This window comes from Anticarsia gemmatalis, chromosome 19, assembly GCF_050436995.1.
Source record: "Anticarsia gemmatalis isolate Benzon Research Colony breed Stoneville strain chromosome 19, ilAntGemm2 primary, whole genome shotgun sequence".
In the NCBI taxonomy this organism is placed as follows: domain Eukaryota; kingdom Metazoa; phylum Arthropoda; class Insecta; order Lepidoptera; family Erebidae; genus Anticarsia; species Anticarsia gemmatalis.
Genome location: NC_134763.1, coordinates 11152218 through 11177221, shown reverse-complemented (window position 1 = coordinate 11177221; position 25004 = coordinate 11152218). Strand labels below are relative to the sequence as shown.

Here is a 25004-nt window from a genome sequence, read left to right as displayed (position 1 = left end):
CTTATTGTGTATCTCAGTTGACATTATTTGGGACATCTGATGTATATCGTGTTCTCTCTTAGAATATAGTGATTAGCGTATCTTAGTTGGCAATTGGGTAAGTCAAATTGATAGTCATTTGTCACTATTGCACATTGCTGTTTTGACGTAGCGTGTTCACAACTATAATCTATTAGAGAAACTTATGTATAGTAAACTATAATTGCCCTATACTGGTCATGAGATATTTCATTTACAAAAAGGCATATTTTGTGATATTAGAAAGTCATTAGCCATGTGTTCTTTCCAAAATAATAATTTTAAATGTACAGCTTTTGAACGAGCGCCCTTCTGCATCGACTAGTGTGACCGTTGAGAAGCGCGATTCTCTACAGATGGCATTATTGAGTAACGAGAGTTTAACCTTTAAAATGGACGGCAAGAATAGTTACTACGACGCCCGCTAGAGGCGCTGATCATATTGTTACACAAAAATTCTCGACAGATAGCCGTTACCTAATAGTAGAAGAGTTAATTTCTGTCATAACAAAAGAGGTTTCATCTCTTAAGAAACATACGTATGATCTAAAGACGTTTCAGTCCACTACCGTATTTACTCTGTCCGAGAACTTCCCCGTATTGTGACACAAGACTTACTTAGTTTTAGTCCGTTTCTCGGGAATAAAGTAAACTACTGGTGGTCGTTATTTACTATTTACACGAATCCACCCTTAGGGCAGCTTTGAGTAAACAAACTTGCTGCGAAGTTTGTGATTGTAGAAATGGGATAGGATTTTCAGGTTTTTATTTATGGGTATGTACTTTAGAAGGTTAGGTTGAGGTGATTTAGACATTAATTCTGTTCGTTCTAAGTATTTTAATTGGTGTGTTCTACACAAATGAGTATTACAACTATGTGAATATCTTTGGCAATTTAAACACGGTCTTTTGATTCTTAAACTCGGCAAACGTGCATAACTACAATTTAGATAAGTATAAGTAGTTTTTCTGTAGTATATTGCACGTGTCTCCCATAATAAGAGAAGAGTAAGTAAGCCAAGTAAGGGTGGACGATTTACAACGTAAAAACGGTCGACAACTCCTTTCTTTTTGAAGTCGGTTAAAAAAGAGACTGTGTTGTCTCTCTGCACAAAAACCATTAATAAATATAGAATTAAAAAAAGGTGGGTACTAAGATACTAACTCAGATGTTCAGTAATTTAAACGTTTATCAAAAGTCAAGGTAGATTCACAATGGTCAGAAGCGTAACAATACCAAGTTATTGGCTTGATGCCTAAGTCCTGATGAATGCGGCGATACTGCGGCTACAACTTTGACTTAAACCACTGCCAGTTAAGCTGTTCATGAGAATTTTGATAAAGACCTTTTTATGAGCAAGTAGCGCGATACTGTGTGATAGATTGAATGTTATTTTCGAGTAGCCAAAAAGTAAGCTAAAAAATACATAATTTTTGATAAATAAAGTTAACACGCTGATTTTATGCAAAAGTAGTTATGGCTGACCGTTGATTATCCTTTCCTTGAAGGAATTGGATAAAGATTATTATTGATTGTAACCGAGAATTCGTTTTTACATACAGGTATTTAATAACAAAAAAATACTGTACGATTTTTTGTGTAATAAATGGCTTGATGAAGATCGACAAAACCACTTAACAAGTTTATCACTTGTTACTCAAAATACCCCTATTCGTTTTAGTTTACATAAACTCTAAAACAATAATATCACCAGCATTTTATAATCTACTTCACGTGCATTTCGCTAGTATTCTCAACGCAAAATCCCAAGCATTTCCTCTAAAACCGGAATACTAAGTTTTTTACAGCGCAGTATAATTTATAGCCGACGCCCTCTGAAAGAGCCTTTTGCTAGAACCTATATATTACATAGAAAACTAGCTTTTGCCCGCGACTTCGGCCGCGTGGTTTTTGACTAAGGACAACATTTTAATAGAAACTTGCATCCCCTATTTTATTCTCTTGGGGGTAGAATTGACCAAAATCCTTTCTTAGCAGTAATTGCATACGTCATAACATCTACCTGCATGCCAAACTTCAGCCCGATTCGTCCAGTGGTTTGGGCTGTGTGTTAATAGATCACTATTGCCCGGTTTCTGCGGCACATTTAGCAGTAGTTTATCTTTTCAAACTGTCATGTTTTATATGAGTTTAAACACTATTGAATGGATAAACTACCGCTAAATGTGCCTCAAAAACCAGGGTATTTAAGTTAGTCACTTTTGAGTTATATATTATTATGTATTTAGATACAAATAGTCGTATATTTCCCTCGAGGTAGCGGTCAGGAGTAGGTATATTAGTACATAGATCTTACGGCAGCCAATCAACATATTCATAGGTTATTAAGATTCTGTGATATGGGCACCTCAGAGAATATTTTTTGTCAGTTTAATTGCTTGCAAATATACACTAGCCTTTTATTTTTAAAGAATAAGGAACATGGCTAATTTATTGTACCCATAATGTGTGAGAAGTATAAACAGTTTAGAAAGAATATCGTGTCATCATCCTTAACTAAATTCTTCTTTCTAATGAAGTCAACAAAATACAGTCGAATTGAGAACCTCCTCCTTTCTTTGAAGTCGGTTAAAAATAAACTGATATTGAAAAACGATTTTCTTATTTCACCTTTTATTTTACTCGTGTGTTAGTTTCCTAATAATATAAATACAGAACGAACTACTAAGCAACCTCAGGGACTGTTTACAATTTCACAATTTTCACTTATAATGTGTAATTTTCGTTCAATCTCAAATTATTCGGTATTAAAAGTTGCCAGTTATATTATTAACTAAATGTTTTCAAATTTCAAGATTGCCATTCAGTCAATTTAATAAAGAGTAAACACTTCTAAATGATCTAAAGCTGTCACTCCAATTCATTAGTTTTCATTTTCATCTCAATAAATTGTGACACTTGATTCAGCACTTTTGATTGATCAACTGATTGATCAAGTGATTGATCAGTTGATTGATCAGTTTACCTTTGACTTTCAAGAGATTTACAAACTGTGCAATTTTACTAACTTTATTAAGTACATGGCTAAAGTAAATTATATTTATCTGAGCATAAAAAAGTGATTTATTGTTCTCGAGATAAGCTGGTTTTTCATAAAATTTTATATTCACATTTTTAGCTTTGGATTATTTGTATTTTCGTATTCTTTAGGCATTTTCTCTGGAGATGTTTTGTTTTGAATGTGTCCCGAATGTACGATAGATCACAGAGTCAATTGGATTTTGTTTTATTTAAATTACAAGTAAATTGTCTTGTCTGTTTAGATGATGTATATGCTTGGATTTCTACTAGTGAAGAATATTTTTGACATAAAATCTTTTGATAAAAAGATGTTCTTACACTTGAACATTACAAATCGTAACAAAAAAAATAACCTCCCAATCTTACTATTTATTAACAGGGCTTTATTCTGACAGTTATTTAAAGCAAATTTTTACCCATACTATTTTTAGGAAACATTTTTTTCTTAGCCTGTTAGAGTGTCCCACTGCTGGGAAAAGGCCTAGGCAATTTTTACTGCCACCCAGACCACAAATGTAGTACGGTACTCACCACATTTTGATGCAAAAGATTGCAAACATAGATAAAAAATCAAGACTATTTCAATTCACCAAGGTGACTGCCTTCACCTACAGCGTCCACATCGTTATTCTAAAACCTCGAACTACAAACAAAAACATCGAGTGCCTCAATCCTCTGAGGAGGGGAGTATTTGTGCAATCTACAGAAAAATATTGTTATGTAACTCATACATCTAACGTAGAACAAACATTACTGTTGTATCGAAACAAACAGTTTATGAATCAATAAAATAGGTACCTACTGAGTTTGTTGAACTTTGTTTTCTTAGAATACGTACTGAGTTTTAATGTTGTGTTGTATAAGAATTTATTGAATATGTGATAAAAAAGAGCTAAGAATTGTTTTTCTTATTAAAAGTATCAAAGTAAAAGTTCAGTGACGTAATGATTAGTATCAAAATGTGTTACATAGGTGTTTAAAAATTATATGATTATATCTAGCGTAGACATGTGACTTATTAAAATACAATTTATTGTTTTCTATGATTCATGATTAAGTTTTTCGTTTCGCCATTAACATTGTTAGTCCCATGTAATGAGGGATAAGACCATTACCATTTACCGGGCACGTTACCAAAAATCATGATTCAAATTATAAATATAAAATAGCAATAGTATTTTGCGCGACCCAACAAATGAACCCGCGATCTCACGATCAGTAGTAGGTTACAAGACCGATTCCGCCACAAACTGCCTAAGCTACCGAGTTACATTATTTTTAAATCAAAAGTAATAATTCTATAATCCATTTAGAACATACTCTTCTTTGCTAAAACGCGCAAAGACCTGCGGTTACAATAAGTTCCCATACCGCAGTGCATTTTCAATTGTTTATTTATGAGTGCCCACGAGCCGGCTGACGTTTAGTACACACTACACATACACACTGGCTTGAACGATCGCCAGCAGTTTTGTTCCGATTGAGATGTATTCGCTACCTGTTATTAATGCGTCCTGCGGTCGACTGCGGGGACGCGGCTACGTTTGAACTACTGAATAGAGTTTAGTGTTTGTTTTTTTTGGGTCCTTTGATTGAAATTACTGTATTCTTGTGTTGTATAGTTTTAGAATCGTTTTTGTTATGTTAATGTAATATACTTGCTTCTGTACCTCGATTCTCTACCACTATCGACTACCGACAACCGGCTAGCTATCGAAATTTTGACATTTAAAATGTACTGCCAAAATGTTTCCTACGACACCCGTCAGAGGCGCTGATCAGATTTTCATACAAAATTTCTCGATGACAGTTCGGTTGTCGGTAGTCGATAGTAGTAGAGAATCGAGGCACTGCTCGCAACTTTGTCTGAGTGACAGATTTCCCTCAAGGGTTTAAAAAAATTGTGTGTTTATCCAAACTATATGTATACTAACCGTGTACTAAATTTTAATTCGTCCAAATTTTGACTTGATTGAGTAACTAACATGTAACCAATTTTCCATAATGTTAATAATCGGTACGTTTAGAATTCACGCTTTTCAAAGGTTGTCCGAACGATATATCTGTCAGTTATTTCAAATTTAATCAGAAATACGATTATTAACAATGTCGAATGAATTAAACTCAATTGAACTAATATTGATAAAATATAGCTTGTCGAGATTTAGATTTTCTTTTTCACATTTTCGTTACTGAGTAGATCTTAACTTTATTAATGTACTTCTGTTTCTATTTCCGCACAGAGAAACGAGTTTACAGTATTTTGTATTAACTGTACTACTCCAAAGTATTTGTACAAAACATTTTCTATTATTCCTTACTTACTCTTCCATCCGTGATCATGATTATGTATGTGAACGCACGACCTTATGTAAATACATAATTTATTTCCATCTTCCATTACAAATAACGTGAATTATGTAAATATGTAATAAACATCTTTGTATAATTCAAGCATCGCACATACACACCGTGGTGTATGAAATACACCCACGTTTTGCTATTTAAAATATTAGTCCCTTGTAATAGGAAGTGAGCCCGTTGCCATATGCCGGTCACGGTACCAAATTCCCTGATATTTTTGCTTACTTAAGAAATATGCATATTTATGTGATTAAATATAGGTTTTTATGTTCGCGATAAACTGAAAATGTACCTACTAAACGGATTTTTATATGGTAATTACTACTAGGAAGAACCATTCTCGGGAAAAGTTTGAGTATATAATTTGATAAGGTTTTGGCAGAATATCTTTTTAAACCGAGCTAAACGGGGTTTGTTCTATTTTAAATTAGTAAAAATTAATTAACACCAGAACTCGTGGTCAGTAGTCGTATATACAAGCCTTCACATTTCATTTATTTCTCATCCAAGAGAACTTATACAATATTTTTGCAATTTAAGTTTTATAACACCTCAAGAAATCGCACTTGAACAAAGTTAGGCAAGTTAGCCAAGCACAAATTATTAACGTAGTACTCTCCACAATAAGCTCACTGGAAATACGAGTAAAGGAGAATTCACATTAGAATATTTATTACAGACAGAACATTGAGATATAAGGTAGTACGAACGATAGGAAAATCTGTGTCGCAAGAATTGGTCCAACTTATTTACGAACGGCTGCATTGCTTGTGAACGGTCACTTTTTAAATTAAAACAATGCCGTCTTTTTACAGTGCCTTTCAAATAACTGACCATTGAATGCAAGGCTAAAGAACTAGCTAATGCGTCTTCTTGACGCTGCAAGCAGCTGCTGAAAGCAGCCTACTGTAGCTAAATCCTCTATTACTATCGACTACCGACAATCAACTGATGAGCGTCTCTGACGGGCATCGTTAAAACTTTTTTGGTAGTACATGCTTAATGTCAAAATTTCTATAGCTAGCCGGTTGTCGGTAGTCGATAGCGGTAGAGAATCGAGGTACTGATTTCCTCTTCTATATATCTCTGGTCTACAAAAAATATTTCTTATGAATCAAACCCTAGTAGTTGACAATATTATCAAAAGAATTTTCAAAGTCGGTCCAGAATTGACGGTGAACTTGAAATCGAATTCAAAGTCAAATTGAGAACCTCCTCCTTTTTTAAATCTCCGGTTATATAAATCATATACTATGGTCCAACTTCTAACATTTTTCAAGACAATTACAAATGATCCAATATATACAGCCCCTTGCAAGTTGAAAAACTAAGTAACAATCTAAAGTTAGCACTACAAGTTTAATAAGATGTTTCTGTTTTGAGTCGGTGCAGTTATCTGCGTCACGGCTAAGGAGATACAACATTGTGTTGACAGCTGCAGAGTACTGCAGATGTTGCAGCGTGGTGGGAGTGGATAAAACAAGTGTTTATTAAAAGTAAATTCTTAAGAAATTTAATGAAACATTAACGCGATTATCTACTACTATGGACTACAAACAACTAACTAGCTGTCGAGAAATACACGGAAATCTGGTCAGCCGACTGTAGAGAATTACGCTTCAGTAGTCGATTATATTCATTTTTTGTAGGAAATAAAAAAAAAACTGTCAGAGGTTTCGAACTTGTGCTTCACAAAGGTGTATGATTAACATTATTGTAACGTTTATATTCCATGTTCCGCGTTGCTTTTGACCCGGGGTTTAAATCGCGAGTTCGCGAAGACTTTGTTGCTTAGACAAATATTCGCAACACAAAATTATATTTTGTGTTAATTTATATTTTATACGTGATTGTACAAGCAAGGCGCAGTGAAAGCATATTGCATCATTGTAAATAAATAGATAGCTAAGATAGCTGAAACACAAGCAAAATAAAGCAACGCATTTCGACTCTTTAAAAATGTTGGTGTATTTTTTAACAAAATTAAATGTGTTATTATGAATGCAATTCTGCCAAACAGTATAACTATCTTACAGCATGTAATCTCCTCAAGTCAGTTGTTTAGCCACACTTCACCGTTGACTAATTAATCGTCAATACCATCGATCGAGTCAACTCAAACGATCAATAAACTCAACTTCCAAGGGTCTTAAGTTTAGAAAGCTCTCTCTAATATTGTTTAATGTACAGTCGGTAGCAATTGTTTAGTTATTAGTGTAGATTGTTGTTTCAGTTGTTGGTTACGCATTTTGCGACTTGGTCGTATTTGAGAAATTGCAATTAAATATGAAACGGTAAGATTTGTTGAGACCTTTTTTAAACGATACAGTTTAATAGTATTGCAATTTAGATTTGAAGAACTTGATCAAATAGTTTCTGGAACAATATTATGAATTAACCGTGTCTAGTAAGCATTACTTCAAAATGCGACTAATATTACTAGCAACTAACTGCATGACGTGTCAATATTTTCCTAGCCGAATTTTGCTTAGAATACTCACTCAGATTTAATACTTATATGAAATGAACAAAATACTCTTAATCTTGCGTTGCAATATTACGTTCTGAAATCAAGATTGACAGCACGCACTTTTGTTGTCGACTGTACCCGTGGTTTTAGTTCAAGCCTTGAGGTTTAGTTCGGAAACAGATTTTATTATCAGTAATCGTCTTTGTTAGAGTTTCCAAGTTCAAGTTATCTTTGATATTAAGATCTGTTTGATGTTATCGACGTTTTGGAAAACAATTGAAATTGGAAAATAGTTTTCAGTTCGGAATTTTTTATACCTTTGACCCTTAAATTTAAATGTTTGTTCCCAAAGATCTACATTTTATTAAACCATTTTATTTAGGGTCTGGCAGCCTGCGTTGTAATTTTCATCATCGTAAAACGTGTGAAAAATATTGTTGAGAGACTTCCAATATAAATTTCAATTTTAAAGCTGTCAATTTTGAAATATCGTTGAAGATACTTGTCCTATTAGTAAAGTGGTTGTAATATTTTTTGCGCGACATAAAATATTATATTGCACTCAAGTTATTGAACTTTTTGGCTTAAATTAGATTCATTTAAATTTATTGAGATTGTTAGTTTTGATGACTTGAGTCTTGTTACTATAAAAAAGGTTTGTTATTATTAGAAGTAAATTGGCTCAATAAAACGATAAATATGTAACGACATACCGTGAGTAACGATATACGACTGTGTGCTAAATAGAGGAAGAATCTACATTCATTGAAGCTGATTTAATTAAGATGTGCTTTAGTTTGACATTTCCTTCAATAGAAAACATATATATTTATTTCAATTTCCTAATTAAATAACCGGTATAGTGAGTCACGAGTGTTTTGGTCTACCTACCTGTGAGAAAAAGGCGTGATTTTATGTATTATGTGTGTATTATTAAAAAAAATAGTCCTCGTCAAATACTTTAGAGACGGTGATCCGCTTTTCTAACTAAATTCATCGATGGCTACACAGTCGAAAGCAAATGGTAGAAAATCTCCCCTTCGTTGTTTACGGTCGAAACAAAAGGCGTAAAACACATGTCCTACAACACTAACATGTAACACTACAAAAAAAAGTAAAATCCTTTAAAAGACAACCTCGACATACATTTGTTCACCATCCATACAAACGTGAGACATAATACTATGTCTCTCTCTCATGCAACAGCGCGTTGTGAAACTATTCAGTAAAGTTTGAAAAAATAGCGCAGCCTCCGCCCGTTGAAACACAGTTAGGCTAAAATATGGCTTTCAAAACTTCCACTAGGTAGAACTGAAAAACAGATAAAATGTACGAACAAAAGCAGGGGAAATGTTTGATTCATTTGCCGGTTGCGAATTAAAATACTTTTGGTTGGGCTTTAGTTGTAGTGGCTATGAGTACACTTAACCTAAAATGTCATCGATCCAATTTTTGAATCAGCAGACATATCACGTACTTGAAAACTAGAGTACGCCAAATTGATGTTCACTGTTCAGTACATTGCATTTTTGACGTTTCGTGTCAATTCACTATACCCTAAGGGAGGAAACCATGTACAGCATAGTCAAATACAAAAGATATTTACATCTTTTTTAGTCAGAAAAACAAAAATGATGCAATATAAAAAACCTGCGAAGATTTTTAAACAAATATAAATAATTATTTGGCTCATCAAAGTAATTTGAAAGTGCGAAAACTAAAAATAAAATGATTGTCTAAAAAAGTTAAATCTTCTATTCAAATCACCAAAACAAGTCAACCAAAATGTTTCTAATCTAAATATAACAACGCATTTACAAACTAAAATCAAAATGTTAATCAAGGGAACACTCGACTGAATAAAGCTGATGCCTTTGAGTCAGTTAACAGGGCCCGTAAGACCACAGCAGGATAACCCTGTCTCTCGGGACAGATGCTCTCCGCCTTTGTTACTCCATGTCTAAAGATGAAGACATAGTTGAGCTTATTTGAAAACATTAGATCAGATTTCAAATAGCGTTATCAAAATAGCAAATAACGACGTGTATGGATTAGTTATTTTTTACGTCGGTAGTTCATTGTGAGTTGTATTCAGGTTGATAAACGGTTAAGTGTATAGTATACAGTCTCTTGGAAAGTAAATCTATTCTTAGATAAAATGTAGACTGTAATCCTGACTGTTATATACTTATTTTTTAATCAAAGTCAAATCTAAGTCATAAATTAATACAGTTTATTTCTTAGGTATGGAATAAAATAAAAAACAAAGCTGTCTAAATGACTCGGCATGACCAAATGACTTGGACTTAAAAACGATCCTTTGTCTGCCAGGGTATAAACTATAAATGTCAATATCAGTTAAGTAGTTTTTGTGTGAAATAAACTAAGACACATTTTCACAAACTTTAACATTCATAACATTAGTAGGAATAAGGTCAATGATTAGTCGCTGGAGGCCTAAAGTATTTGGAAGGACACCTGTCACAAAGAAACCATAAGAAGATATTCTTAAACGTAAACATTCTAGCTCATCATCGTCTTGAAGCAGATCGCATCGCCTTATATATTCCTCTTTACGAACATGATAATAATATTATCTGCGTCCCGGCTATGTAATAAAGATAAGAATATGGTAAACATCTGTCTAGATTTTGTTGAGTGTTGAATAAAGATCTGTACTTTATTATGTATTGCGGATTTTATATACTCAAATATAAATTATGATTAGATTTAGATATAAATTGTAAAGCTCAGTAGGTTTTGCATTGATTGTTTAATTAAAAAGTAGGCTAGGTTTGACCCCAATTCGTTCACTACTAACTAACTTCTATGCTTATTTTCATCCTTAACAGTTCACCCTTTTAGCCGTAATAGACAGACTTTGACATTTATACAATCCGAGTTAACTAAAAGTATAAACAGAGGTGTATCGAAATACACGATTTTGGCGACTTCATTTTGGTTTTAATGTAACAGTCGGCAAATCTATTGCTAAAAAATAAAAAATTATAATATGGAAGAATGTGAATATGTTGATATGTCGCATGTTTTAAGACAGTCGGATCCATCATTCAGTGCCTAGTTTACGTCTGAAGTAAAAAGATGTGTTGCCTCAAGAAAAAGGGTATCATCAATCAAGTTTGACCTTTCAATGTTCATAAAAAATCTTAGGAAAAAAGCCAACATAAAATTCACATACACACACTACATGAAGTATATTCCATACAGAATGTGTTAATTTCTATAATTATATTACGTCCAACTTTATTATTCTTATCTAAAGAACACACAGTACAAGCACGAGTAGATCAAAGTAAAGAGAACTCTCAAACTAAGTTAACCTCGCGAACTAAAATCACATTTGGACTTGTTAAACACCCTCTTCATATTAAATTAAAAACAAACCATTTCTTCAACTTTAAAAACTTATTTCGCAAGTGAAGGTTCAGAGACGGCGCGTAATTCGTTTATGTGCTACGCGGCAGAGCTTGGCCCAAGTTTAAACCCCGTTAGTGAGTAATTATGTCATGTATGGCAACAACATTAACTATGTCTTTTCATGGCCTCCTGGCTCCACGCCAGGTTAAAGCACTTCTCATTTGTTTAGCACCCTCGATATTAAAAATATATATCTTTATTTCTACTAGAGTTTTTGCCAAATCATATTTTTATTGGTCCGTAAAAATGCGGATGTATAAGGTACTTGTGTTGTTTCTTTGTGAATTAATAAGAAATTTATATTGCAATTGCTACGAAATACTCTTAAAGGAAACATTGGTTTGTAAATCAAAGTATTGTATAGTAATGAATATAAATTATGTATTCATAGTCGAAAAATGGACTATTGTTTTTCTAGAAAATTTGAAGTCTTTCTTTTTAAGGTCATTCCGCATCAATGAGCAGATTCATAAAATGTCTTATTTACCATATTAATGGTTGATTATTTTTATAGTCAGTGAAATTTATTTCATCTATATAGCTCAAGTACTGGCTTTGTTACTTGTAAGTCGTACTTAACATAATAGAGGGAGAATTTTATATTTTCGCCAAGAATGACAGAGTAGGCTTATCCGATAGAAATAAAATCTTTACTGACAGTTGGGTTGGCATCTCTTGGCAATCAGAAAGTACTTCATAATTTTATTTAGGGAAAGTACATTCTTATATTTCAAGACTTGGCTGGAAATTTAATTATAAATATTTGCTAGGAAAAAAGTGTATTGTAGGGAGATTAACAAAATTTAATTTAAAGACTTTTTTTGCAAAATACTACTTTGTCAATGATCTGAAATATGTTTGCAAACTTAACAAACTTCTAAGATAAGAATAAAAATAAAAACATAGTAAAATCCCGGAAACAATCATTAGAAAGAAATCATTGGAAAGAGTATTACAAACATTCAACAGCCTGACATGTTTATTTACCTAAAATATACCGCTCGGAAAGGTAAAAATAACATTGTTAATAAAAACAGTCGGTCTATGATCTCTTGTAAGGGTAACTAAAACAAGGAAAATCTTTGTCATTGGCCCACTATGAACAGTGGATCAATTTTCTACTAGGTACTATCGGGAATCGAGTACGAACCTAATTAATATATAATAGAATACGGGAATTAACGCGAACACGCATTTTACATTAAATTGTCTAACGTTTCGGCGCAGGTTGCACTCGCCGTGGTCCCAGGCTGACTAGAGCAGCGATGACAGCTTCTTGTATATGAGGCGGACGAATGTTGATCCAGCTTCATATTTTGGTTTAAACAGCGCGACATAAATAGTGTTATTTCATACATTCGGTACTGTAGACCAACTTTGACACTTAAAAGTACTTCTTCATCTCATGTATGGGTTTTAGTTCCTACGGCAAACGCTAGGGGCGCTGATCACTTACGTAAATTCTTGACAGTTATTCGGTCAACGATAGTAAACAGTGGCAAAAAAAACATTATTTAGGTAATTTAAATGTTAAACGTTCACTAGTCAATATTGCCGACTGTAGGAAATATCACTACTCCTAAAGGACTCTTCAGAAGCCGATAACAAATCACAAATAATATCGCTTACTGATCTTATTGCTGCTTAATTAAAGCCAAAGGGTAATTGAGTTACCTTTTCATTCAATAAATAATGAGCTATTTTAATACGATCAAAGTGTTTGATACAATCTCTTATCAGAATCTGTTCCGAGTTAAAGGTAATTGAGATATAATAGTATTTATTAATGGCTCTAAAGATTGATAACGGATGGTGATATTCAAAGAACTTTATTATCCGTTTAATAGAAGGTGAAATAACTTATCGTTTATGTAAAATATTGTACAGTTTCCTTAATATAACTGAGGTTACGATAATAAGCCGAGAGAACTACCGTTTAAATTGTCTGCGTATTAGAAGTAAGTAAAATATTAAAAGTATTAGGGGTTATGTAGTGGTTCAGTCAAGTTTAATCAATACTGTACTTAAATTTGCCTGAAAAGCAGCCATATAAAAAAAACAAATTTGAAAAAAAAAAAAGACTTCATTTGTATAACAATATTTTTTTTGAAACGTTGCATCGCTGTCTTTACCTTCGGGAACAACAGGCGTGATATTATATACATTACTTAGAGATTGCATTAATGCAAATATGTATATACCTTTTGCTTCTAAGACAGTTCGTTCCTTTTAATCAACTCCGAATAACCAAGAACTCGGTTTTTTAACACTTTCTCAAAAAAAAATGCTTTACAAAAGCATATTATTACGAGAAAAAAGGCCGTCGTTACAGTTTATTTTGAATTTCTATTCAGAAAAAACAAATAACCCAAGAATTTCTACTTCAGCATTGCGGAAAATCCGGGTATTTTTTTTTTTCATTTTAAAACAAACTTCTATTAAAAAATCGGATTTTGGTTCGGATTCGAATATTGTAGTCGTTCAGACATAATAGGTGAATGCAATGAGGGCTAGTCGATCGTAACAATGATTTGATCCTGTTACACGGGAATTTAGCCATCCAATAGTTTTTAGATATTTTTCACATCAAATGTTACTAACATTTTAGATTGGCACATGTTAATTTAGGCAGATATTTTCAATACTATTTTTATTTTGTAAAACTAATACGAATATATTTGATACAAATAACGGAGCTTAATTTTTTATTACTGTCACCAACCCATTTATATACATTTTACTTCATTTTCCATAACTTGTCCTTTCTTATACATTTTCAATGACGTTCAGTACTTTTTTTTTCTGACCCCTACTGTTCCATTGTTGGGCAAAGGTTATTCCATACCGTTTCCATAGGTCTCTCCAATCACTACTAACCAGTCTCCCATATAGTAACTTGAATTATCGCACTAACATTTTATCGGTCTACCTTGACGCCGCCGAACTATGATTTCATAATTAATTACTTAAAAAACCTAGCATCAGTAGCGCAATTCTGTACAAGCCGTACTTTTGAGTATCGAGAGTTCGACAGTTAAATTTTACTGCAAATATATGTAGTTTCTTAGACGCCCGCTAGAGGCGCTAAATCGATTGTCATTTAATACTTTTCAATACCTAGCCGATTGTCGGTAGTCTATAGTAATAGAAAATCGCGGTACAGATATAATCTCAATTTATAAAAGCATAACCTTCATTTCATCACACGTTGTCGTAACACAGGTAAAACGTAGTCACAAAGGGTTTTAAAAACATTTAATTAAATCTGTGGAGTGTAACCGGAGTCGGCCGGCCGGTTCCCATGGTGACAGCGATACCGTGCGAGCGCTAGAACGTCAGGCGTCAGTGGACACGCTCACTAAATACTTGCTTCTGAACAGGATTTGTTGCGTATCAGGTTTTGAGTTGTTGAGATGTGATTTTACAAGATTTTTATTAATATGATTTTAGAATGAGCCTTTTTTGTTCATGGTGAAATCAGTCTCATGTTTAAAGAGCTTTGTCATTGCCGAACAAAGCATAAGAGTATCGACAAAGTCGTATTTTTTAAATTATTTGTAAAAAAAAATTTTTATTGCCACACACATATAGTTTGTTAAGCAATTTTGCAACGGAGATCTTTGGTAAGTAGATACTTACCTACGGACTTAATTTGAAGGAAGCCTAGTTTTTTGCATTATTCCAAAAACATTAAAAATTCATTTACATTTCTTTAATTTGTACAGGACTAAAATCTTTGATAGAATAAAACTCAAACTAGAGTACACTTAAAACAGACTCGAAATAATCACGTTGACTTAAATGTATTTCGTTGTAAATTAGCTCAAAGTCTTACTTTATAAAGATTAAAAATGCTTGGAGCAAAAGACACAGTTTTATTCGTCCTCTTCAACTACTTTCGTTTGATAATAAGATTTAGTTTGTCAACTTAGATTACAGTTCTGACTTTTGAAATGCGAAGATGGATTTTATTGTTTTTTATTCAAAGTTATTCTTTATCTTTAGAAGTAGGATCTCGAAGCTAAGTAATAACAGGCACACGGATCGATCTCTGAGGTTGAACTACGCCGAGGTTGTTCTGTGGATAGATGACCATCTTGTACATATAGATTTCCTCCAGGTTTCGGAAGACACGTTAAACTAAGTACCGCAGAAGATGACAATTAAGAATATACACACAATGTTCGTTAAGATAACTCAATTTCGAGATAATCTATCACTCATACGGGTTTCTTCTAATTTATTCCACCTATTAACATTGTGTCAATTACTTTTTCAAATGTCAAAGGTTCAACGTTTCGCGTGGGATTCGGCCGTAATTTGTACCAGTCACTTCTCATTTCCTCTTAGTTGTTCAGTAAAATATTATTCTAATATACGTTTATTGTTTTTTACGTGTATTATAATTGTGTTTGTGAAAAGATCTTAGTCTGTTAAAAAGGTTTTGGAGTATAATTTACTCTAAGCCTTGGCTGGTATTTATCGTTTTTGGTTTAATACTAAAAACAATTCAGTACGTATTGCAGAATGAAGAACTTGCTAAATATTCTTTATAAGTGGCAGTTAGGTTTTATTTTCGATTAACAGAAAAAAATATATTTGATAAAATGTGTAGCTAAACTCAATCGATCAATTAAATTACCTTGAATTCTAAAAAATGTGTTCAAGTAACCAAAAAAAATATCGTCATTAAACGATATTTTTTTAATTAAATACCATACAGTTTTGGAGTGATACTCATGCATACCATTCAACCATTGTAAAATGTCGATACATGTAGAATCGTATTACAATAAAATAATGACCCCTAACATGACAGTTCATTAGCCTTTTGAGTAGGCTGTATAAATTTTTGACAGCTGTAATTCAATATCAAAACGTCAAACGTAATGTTTGTCTCAATATCAGTTACCACTACCAACGTAGAGGTGAATGAACTCTAAGCTTTTACGTTTTGTTCCTTGCAAAATTAATGGTTGAAGATTTCAATAGGAAGTTACGAAGGTAGGAAATCCAATTATTTCATTACACGTGAAAAAGGGAGATTTTAAGAATCTTATTTTTTTGGGTCTCGTACCCGGTGGGTAAAAACGGAACTCTACTGAGACTTCGCTGTCTGTCTGTCTGCCTGACTGCCTGTCTGTCTCTCAGAGTACTGTATCCCATGAACACAGACAGTCAGTCAGAACATAGACAGTCAGATAAAATTTTGACAGTTGAAATATTTCTGTTGCAGATATAAGATTAAATACTAGACAACCGGTTAAAATAAGCATTTGGGGGGGCTCCCATACAACAAACATGGCGATTTATTTTTATAAATAATGGTGCGGAATTCTTCGTTTGCGAGAGTACACACTTAGCCGGATTTTAAAATATATTTTCCTTGTTCAATTATTAGGGAACATAAGATTTTGGCTTATTAATGGGGTTAACGGACTTTGAAACTTATCAAACTTTATAATCATACACGATGTACATAGACTTGCTGAAAATAAACGATTTTGTGTAAAATATATTGGAGTAAGAAACAAGATTTATTTTTGCCAATCTCTTTCAGCAATCATATATGTATAGCTTTCTGAATTTTGGAGGACGTTGCTCTATTCGTACGAACTTATATAAGTTTGTGTATATTTTTGCTTTTATTATCGTCTAGATTTCGGATGAAAGGCTTACGTATCAGAAAAGTGGTTACTTTAGCCACATATACACAGGGAAGGCAGACGTGTAATTTTTAAAATATTTAGAATCTAGTTGAATTTTTTTAGTGAAATATTATAGTATTTTTATTAGCTTATGTTAAATCTTCACCGCAATTGTTGTAAGTTGTTTAGCCTTATAAGTGAAACAGACATACGCCGTTTCAGCGACGGTGTCCTAAGCGGTCGGGGGTTCAAAAACAACGATCTTTGCAAGTTACATTATACCATTATCATAATTGGCTTATATGTATATGTTTATTCTACTGCACATTTAAGATGGCATTATATCTTATTAGAGCACTTCTGTGCGTGGTTCAATAAAACAAAATCACAATTTACATACATACATAACATCACGTCTGTTAAACCCGAGGGTTAAGGCAGAGATGTATGAAATTATCTTTTTTTGTTGTGGGGAATATCACTCCCAATGCGCAACCTTCCTAGGAGATAAATGTATAAAATTTCTCATGTCACAATGTTCGTTCCCGAAACGGCTTGACCGATTCTCATGACATTTTGTGAGCCTCGGCAGTTCAGACAATGAATTAACATTTTTTCATACCCTAAGGTGGTTGCCCACTTCTAACATTTTTTTTTAACATTTACATGACAAAACAACTTTTGCCAGTTCAGCAAGTTATAATATAACGATCAAATAATCTGATGTCCTTCAACATCCAGCCTATTATTCAAACTGTACTGAGTCTCATAGCCGGCTGCACTCGCTGCTCGTTCGGCGTAAACGTCGGTGAGATTAAGCAATGCGGACTGCTCATTACTTGGCTGAATGAATGCTTAGTCGATGGGAAGCCGAGCGTTTTCTACCTAGTGTTGTACTACTGAGGGTGTGCTTGTTATGTAGGTTTTTATTGTTTTTTTAGGAGCAGAGATATAATAATAATAAACGTGAACCTTAAAGATACGATTATAGCGGTGACGACAAATTCAGGAAGAAAAAATCGGGGAAAACTATGTGATTTGCAGATTTAAAAATCCTGTGGTAACCAGCGTATGTTGTGTTTATTGCAGTCAAAATCTGCCAAAAATCAAAATCTGGTCAAAAAGTCAAAATCTGGGCAAATGCCCTAGTAACGGATCTTTTTATACTTTAAACCTAGACAAATAACTGATTTGCTTTCTTTGCTTGTTTCAGTACCAACGGCACACGCACAGGGGGTACTGGGCAAAAAAGCAGCACTACCCTGTGATATCCAGCCACTAGCGGCAGAAGACCATGTCTCTATGGTGCTCTGGTTCAAGGAGACTGATGGAGAACCGTTATACAGGTAAGGAAACTTAGAGGTACTGAAAGAAGTTATAAAGCTCAGAAGAAACCAAACTCGAAAAAATTCAAAATCTCCAGCTTAACTGGGCGGTAGAAAACTTTCCTGATGTTGAAAGAAAATCCTCACCTTGACAGTTGCTATACTTATGAAGTTGTTGTGTAGGTAAAGTCTATCTGTTTGTGGATTAAGATAATATTATAGAGTTTTTTAAGATCTCGGATAAACTATATTCTTTACAAAAACAAGTTCCTCAGAGTCTAAAATAGTATACTAATTCCAAGAGCTCCTTACCAGCTGAAGCAAGGAATGCAGCTATCTAAGGAAGCGATACTTCTCGGGTCAACCCGCCCTCAATAATTCAGAGCAAGAATGTCTAGCCATGTATAAAATGTTAGTAAGACGTTAGCAGTATTTGCCATGCAGTTACTCAGGCTGCAGTTGCGGCAGTAAGTAATGGGCTCTCTCTTCGATTGCATGTTAAAGCCGAACAGATGAATTGCTTGCAATATTGTTGCAGATTCACTGGAAGACGTTTTGTTTAAGAATACGTATAGCAACAATATTTTTGACTGGTTGTAGAGGCTTTTGTAGAGGCACAATCGATTCATCACGCATTAATTTCCCTTTTACAAACAGAACTCCCCATGTATCACCACGCTTAATTCATCACAAACTGCCATTCATTTATCTTTCTACGAAAAAAAAAATCACCACGTATTTCAATTTCAAAAAATCCAACAAATTTACCTTATTAAAATCCCCCAATTTTGCTAAAAAAAACTCTGTATTTTAAACAAACCGCGCGGCTTTCAACGTCATATCTACTCAAGGATCAAAATTGCATGTTTCTGTTAAAACATTTGTTTTTTATTCAGTTGATGGAGGTCAAGAATCTCAAGTTTTGACAAGGGTTAAGCTGAAAGAAACCGTATTTGTCGGGAAGTTCTTCAATTTGATCTTAAGACAAGATGTTTCAGTAGTTTCTTTTTTCAATCGATTCTGGGAATTCGGAGTACTTAGGTTACGAAAGAAAGTTTATAAAAGGTCGCTGAAAATTAAATCACTGTTTCTATACTTAAGTTTTAGTATTCTTTATTCACTTTTATAGTATTACCGTGATTTTAAGACAGTTCACGTGCAGTATACCATAAATCTGAAATGACATATTTTGAGAATCGAACCAACTCCTTCGAGAAATGATGACGTGGTTCTGCAAAAATATTTTTTTATATATTTTATTTCAAACTGTGTAATTGGCAGAATCAGGTATGACGCCAGGATTACCAAGAAGTTAAACAAAAAAAAACTGATTTAAAATTGTCAGTTTTAGTTAACCCAACCCGCACTTGGCCAGCGTGGTGAACTCAAGGCTTTACCCCTCCCTAGTTTGGGAGGAGACCCTTGCCCGGCAGCACAGTGGGATAATCAAGGGGTAAAAAAAATTAGTAAACGTTAGTTCTAGTCAAAGCTTGGTGTTAATTGTTCTACCTACTTTACACTATACAATGTCCATCGCATGCTAAGCGTTTTACTTAACAACAAAGTTTACCTTACAAGCATTGTTCAACAAAAAAATACTCCTTGTACAACATGACCAAACATTGCGAAACTTAAAACCTGAATGATTTGCAGTCACGCCACGAAAGTTGACCGAGCAATGGCGGAAACACCAATAATGATATATTAGAAAATTGTTAGTGGTTTGTAACAACTGTTAGGTAATTACAAAGCAGGTGTTGGTCTGTTGTTACCACTAGTTCTGTCTAATTTGATGGCTGTGTTTTATGTATTACGAAGTATATGGTATATTATATACGTATATAAATTCACGCGTTTTTCTCGTAGGGGGTAGAGACAAGAGAACACCACTTGGTACAATTTTAACAAACTTCCCTTGTTTTATCTTTGCCTTCACCTGACCTTTTTTCAAGACATAATATGGTACATGTTCATGGCTTATTCAATTTTTATTATAAAAATGAGAAGGTAAGCAGTAAAAGTGTTAGTACTCGAATGATTTTTTGAACTACAAACCGAGCTAAACGTTTAAGGTCATTTGGGAGTCAGCAATAATTCCTGTATATAAAGACACAATTCTAGATACAAATTGTGCTCAAATTCAGTCTATTCGTAGAATTAACAGATGACTGGCTTTCACTCTCTGATGATATTACAACAATATCTATCTCTTGCTTTCTCTGAAAATCTGATAATTCTATATTTGAGGTCCCAGTCGTTACCGGGAACTGGCTATTTATAATATTTCGAATACTGTTATGTATCTAATAAAGTATTTGCATGGAACAAATACCTTCCAATTTATTAAACAAACATTACTGGCAGACCAGTATACGGATCACAGTGTACGTCAAATTCATGGCCATTATTCAGTTCATTGCTACCTTGGCGTAACGTGTTGATCGCTATAATCTAAGGAAGAAAACAAAGTACAGCAATGTCGCTTTCAAATAACTTTTATGTGAGATAAGTCATAGCTCTCCAGAAAATGTAGGAATGGTTAAACAGATAATTTTTTAAATATAGCGATGTTGCTAATTGATGTACACGTCCGCAGTGAAACAGTATTTTTAAATTGCGCTATTGCTTAAAAAATACTAAGAATCAAAAGTATCCGAGTAATGATATAAAACATTTTTTTTTAATAAATTAAATTAATATGATAAGTGATGATGTTTTACTAAAAAGTCAGCGTAGTACTCGCAATCGGCGCGCAGCGGTCCTGTATGACAAGATGAAGGATGTGAATGAAGCAAACGAAGTTTGTAAGAATCTTATCACATGGCATTCGTTGCCAATCATTGCCACACACACAATCTCTACTTACCCCTATATTTTTCATACTATTCACTCTCTTAGCTTCAAGTAAAGCATTCGTTATTTTCCTATCGTTAACACAAAAACGTTTCACCGAAAGGCAATATAATAAAGGTGAATTGACCAAAAATAACTATGCAAGTGAATTCTAGGAAGTAACACACTATGAGTTTTACACAGAAACTCTGCTGCAGACGGTTCCAAAGAATTGCATTTTATATATTTTTGCTGTTGTTACTCGGTTATATTCGCAGTTCCAAGTATGGTTTTTCATAGAAGCTTTTCTTGAGGTCGAACGCTGTATTTGTCGGGAATATTTTATTTGTAAAGTCCCTGTTCTCGGATAAAAGTAAATGAGGTATTCACGATAGCTACTGCAAATGTAATGCATAGGAAAATATAATCATACCTACTTAAGTAGTTTTCGAAATATGACGATTTACAAAAAAAATCTACCATTATGGATTAGGCGATACGATTATTGCAACGGTTGTCTTATCTATCTTGTTATTTCAAATAAAGAGGAACTTAACTGTTTATGATTATAAAACTAGAAAAAATGCACTTCTAGCAAAATATCTGGTAATAAAAGTATTCCCGAAGGTTTATTTATATTTTTATTTTGTTACTTTGACTTTTGTAATTTTTATTAAAATATTTTCTTTATCTACGGCTAGATTTACAATATCTGCTTGGTTAGGAAACATATAACCGCAGTTGATTGTTGTTTGTTTTATGGTTAGTGGTCAAGGGTTGCTTATCCCAGAGATCGTTTAACGACCAGTGAGCGCAACTGGCTATGGTCGCCTCGCATATTACCGCAAGTTGTCTTTATATATTTATCTCTTTTTTTCTTCCACAGTTACGACGTCCGAGGTCGTCTCGCTTCTCAACCGAAGCTCTGGTCTTCAGCATCAGGCTTCGGCACTCGAGCCTACTTCCGTTCAGCGGCGACGCCTGCTGTCCTGTTCGTGGATAGCGTGGTCTCCACTGATGCGGGAGTGTACAGGTGTCGAGTGGATTTCAAGAACAGTCCTACTAGAAACTTGAGGGTCAACTTTACTGTTATAAGTGAGTAAACTTTAATTACTTATAATAAATTTAACTCATTAATGTTGGATTGCTGGGCAAGAGTCTCCTCCTGTAATGAAGGAAGGGTTGGGCCATGAGTCCACCACGCTGTCCAAGTGCGGATTGGGGACTGATTTTACTTAACTTACTAAAAAATTATGTCTAGTAAAGTTGCACTTAAAATAAGGTAATGTAGGCAAAAGAGCCAAATAGAAAACCAAGTATTGACTTTTTTTTTTTTTTTTATCTTTTAAAAAGACAACTCCCGCACTAAGAATTGCTCTTGTGTCGCGGGGACTTTTACAAACATAGAAACAACGGACACAAAGCACAACCAGACCCGAAGCAATTATTTGTGGATCGCACAAATAATTGCTCCGTGTGGGAATCGAACCCACGACCTCCCGTTGCAGTGGTATCGGCGTGGCGACCTAAACCACTGCGCCACGGAGGCAGTCAAACTTTTTTATTGCTGGAATTTGCTTATTAATTAAGATAAAAATTACTGAACTAAAGGTGTCGATACATCGTACACTTAACACACAAGGCAACGGTCTCCTCCCAAACACAAAAATACATAACTACTACACAAAAAATATTACATCACTGCCATTATTTTGGTGTGGAATAGTATTCGAATGTTACGACTTTCTAACTCTGAGCATAGTTTGACGCTCGTTGTCGCTCGGCGGCGGCTTTAACACGCTGCGTTTAGCACGGCATGGACGCCCGACCGTTCTCTACAGTCATACTATACATAGCTGCTATAACACTAGTATCCGTAGTGTCACCAGAACAAAACAAACATTGTACTACGAAAATATTTTGGCCAATTAACTGTATAAACACTGCACCGTATTGGTGATCGTATCAAAGGCTTTAGTAAAATCTGTTAGTTGGCATTTCCTACTTTTAATGTTTTCTAGTTGCAAAACGTTTATACTTACTAAGAGATTTTATATAAAGTGTGTAGAAAAGTATGTCTTTTATTATAAATTTGCCGTAAATTATTTAAAAATGTACTTAATGTAATATGTTCACCAAATGCAGTAATATTTTGTATTTTCAAAACTTTTTGCAAACCAAAAAGTGTAAAACCGTCCAGTACCAAAAAAACCCCTAAACATATGTTTTTTTAAATTGTTTTATAATTGACATAATTTGTTTAATTTTAGCTATTATGGCTCATAAGATATAGCCTGGAGTCAGACGGACAGAAAGCGGAGGCTTAGTAGTGGGGTTCCATTTTTACTCATTGGGTACGGAACCATAAAAAATGAATAGATGACTGATTCAACAATATTGATATACCTATTTTATTACAGTGAAAGCAAATCACAGTATATTTCATATGATAGCCGTCGGTCAATCACCTGTATACGCTAGGTGTTAACGAACTCGTATGAGACAGTTACCAGGTGACTACACATCGGAATAATTGGATATGACTCGTGCCATTCACGTATTGAAACGGGAATAATTCTAAAATTATGAATATTAAACTGAACTTGTATCAACATTAAAACTAGACTTGAATTATGAAAATATATTCATAAATGCAATACTACTTCGTGGAATAAACTCTTTTGTTTGTTGCTAGCTATCTGACTACAGGTTTATTATAAAATATAGTTTAAAATAACAATACATCAGAAGGATATGCTTTTATGTATGAATAATGAAACACGATTAAATTTGCACAGGTCATTATAATTTTCTAAAAATAAATACATTAAAAATAATGGTTCCAACCAAAACTGCGCACGCTATTATAAAAGATAATATTCTTAAATTTTAATTGTACGAGAGGTACAAAACATTTGATACAGCTGCTTATTATGTCATCCTTGTAAAACTCAATTAAGGAAAATGATACTCCTTATAATGGGCAATAATGGCCATTACGGGTAATAATCGGTTTATTATGATATCGACTGAAGTAATGGAGAAAACCTTTTTAAAGATAATTTTAATTAAGATGATTGGAAACCAGATAAGAGTGGAAATATTCCGACAGTCGAAGAAATCGAACAGAAGTGAAAACTAAATTAGAACCAGATTCTAGAAATCGTAAAGAGCTGTTTTACCGCCTTGGCCCTAGACACGAACCTGATTTCTTTTATATTTAAATATAGGGTTTCTAGATCACAACACCTCAAAGAGAATACCGAGACATATAAATTCTCCAAAGTCTTATCGTTAGTCAAAAGATTGACGTTGCTTTTATTTACGATGTGCCAACCGTGTTTGTCATTGTAGGCCAAGATATTTATAGCGGCAAGGGTCCACGCAAGTAAATGGAAAATCATTTATTACTTGAGAAAAATCCACGTTTAGTAAAATATCTTGTCAAATTGTCCTTTTATTACAGACAAGATTTACACGCAAAATATTTCTCGTATGAAGAGCCTTATCCTTAGGGTCCGGTAATATATGAGGGTCTTGCGATGTGGTCTTCGGTTGCGGCTATCTTGATGGAAGAGCTTCCATTACCGTGAAAGATTAAAATTAAATTCGCCGTACTATTTATTTCGGGTCATTTATTTACCAAGCGTCTACTATCAATTATTATAAAATATCTGAAATAGAATTTATATTTTCCGACGATATAATATTATCCTACCCGCCGAGCATATTAAAATTCGCTTACAAATTGAAATTTGAAATCCTATATCTAATTAACCTGCAGCGTGTATTTTCTGATAGCGACCGATTTTCCTAGAACTAATCTCGTGGAGCGAGCAGGATTTATTTATTTTACGTACTACACG

The 25004-nt window shown here is 33.9% G+C and overlaps 1 protein-coding gene and 1 long non-coding RNA gene across 5 annotated transcripts in view; one reads left to right on the top strand and one right to left on the bottom strand.

Moving 5' to 3' along the window:
• Positions 1-25004, bottom strand: part of LOC142980921 (uncharacterized) — a 251338-nt gene that overhangs the window by 148082 nt on the left and 78252 nt on the right. The gene's annotated exons all lie outside the window — the stretch shown is intronic.
• Positions 1-25004, top strand: part of LOC142980919 (neural cell adhesion molecule 2-like) — a 177036-nt gene that overhangs the window by 82643 nt on the left and 69389 nt on the right. For all 4 annotated transcript variants that reach the window (XM_076126526.1, XM_076126525.1, XM_076126527.1 and 1 more), the window contains exons 2-3: positions 18195-18327; positions 22025-22233. In XM_076126526.1, coding sequence (XP_075982641.1) covers positions 18195-18327; positions 22025-22233 — 342 coding nt within the window. The remainder of the gene's footprint in view (positions 1-18194; positions 18328-22024; positions 22234-25004) is intronic.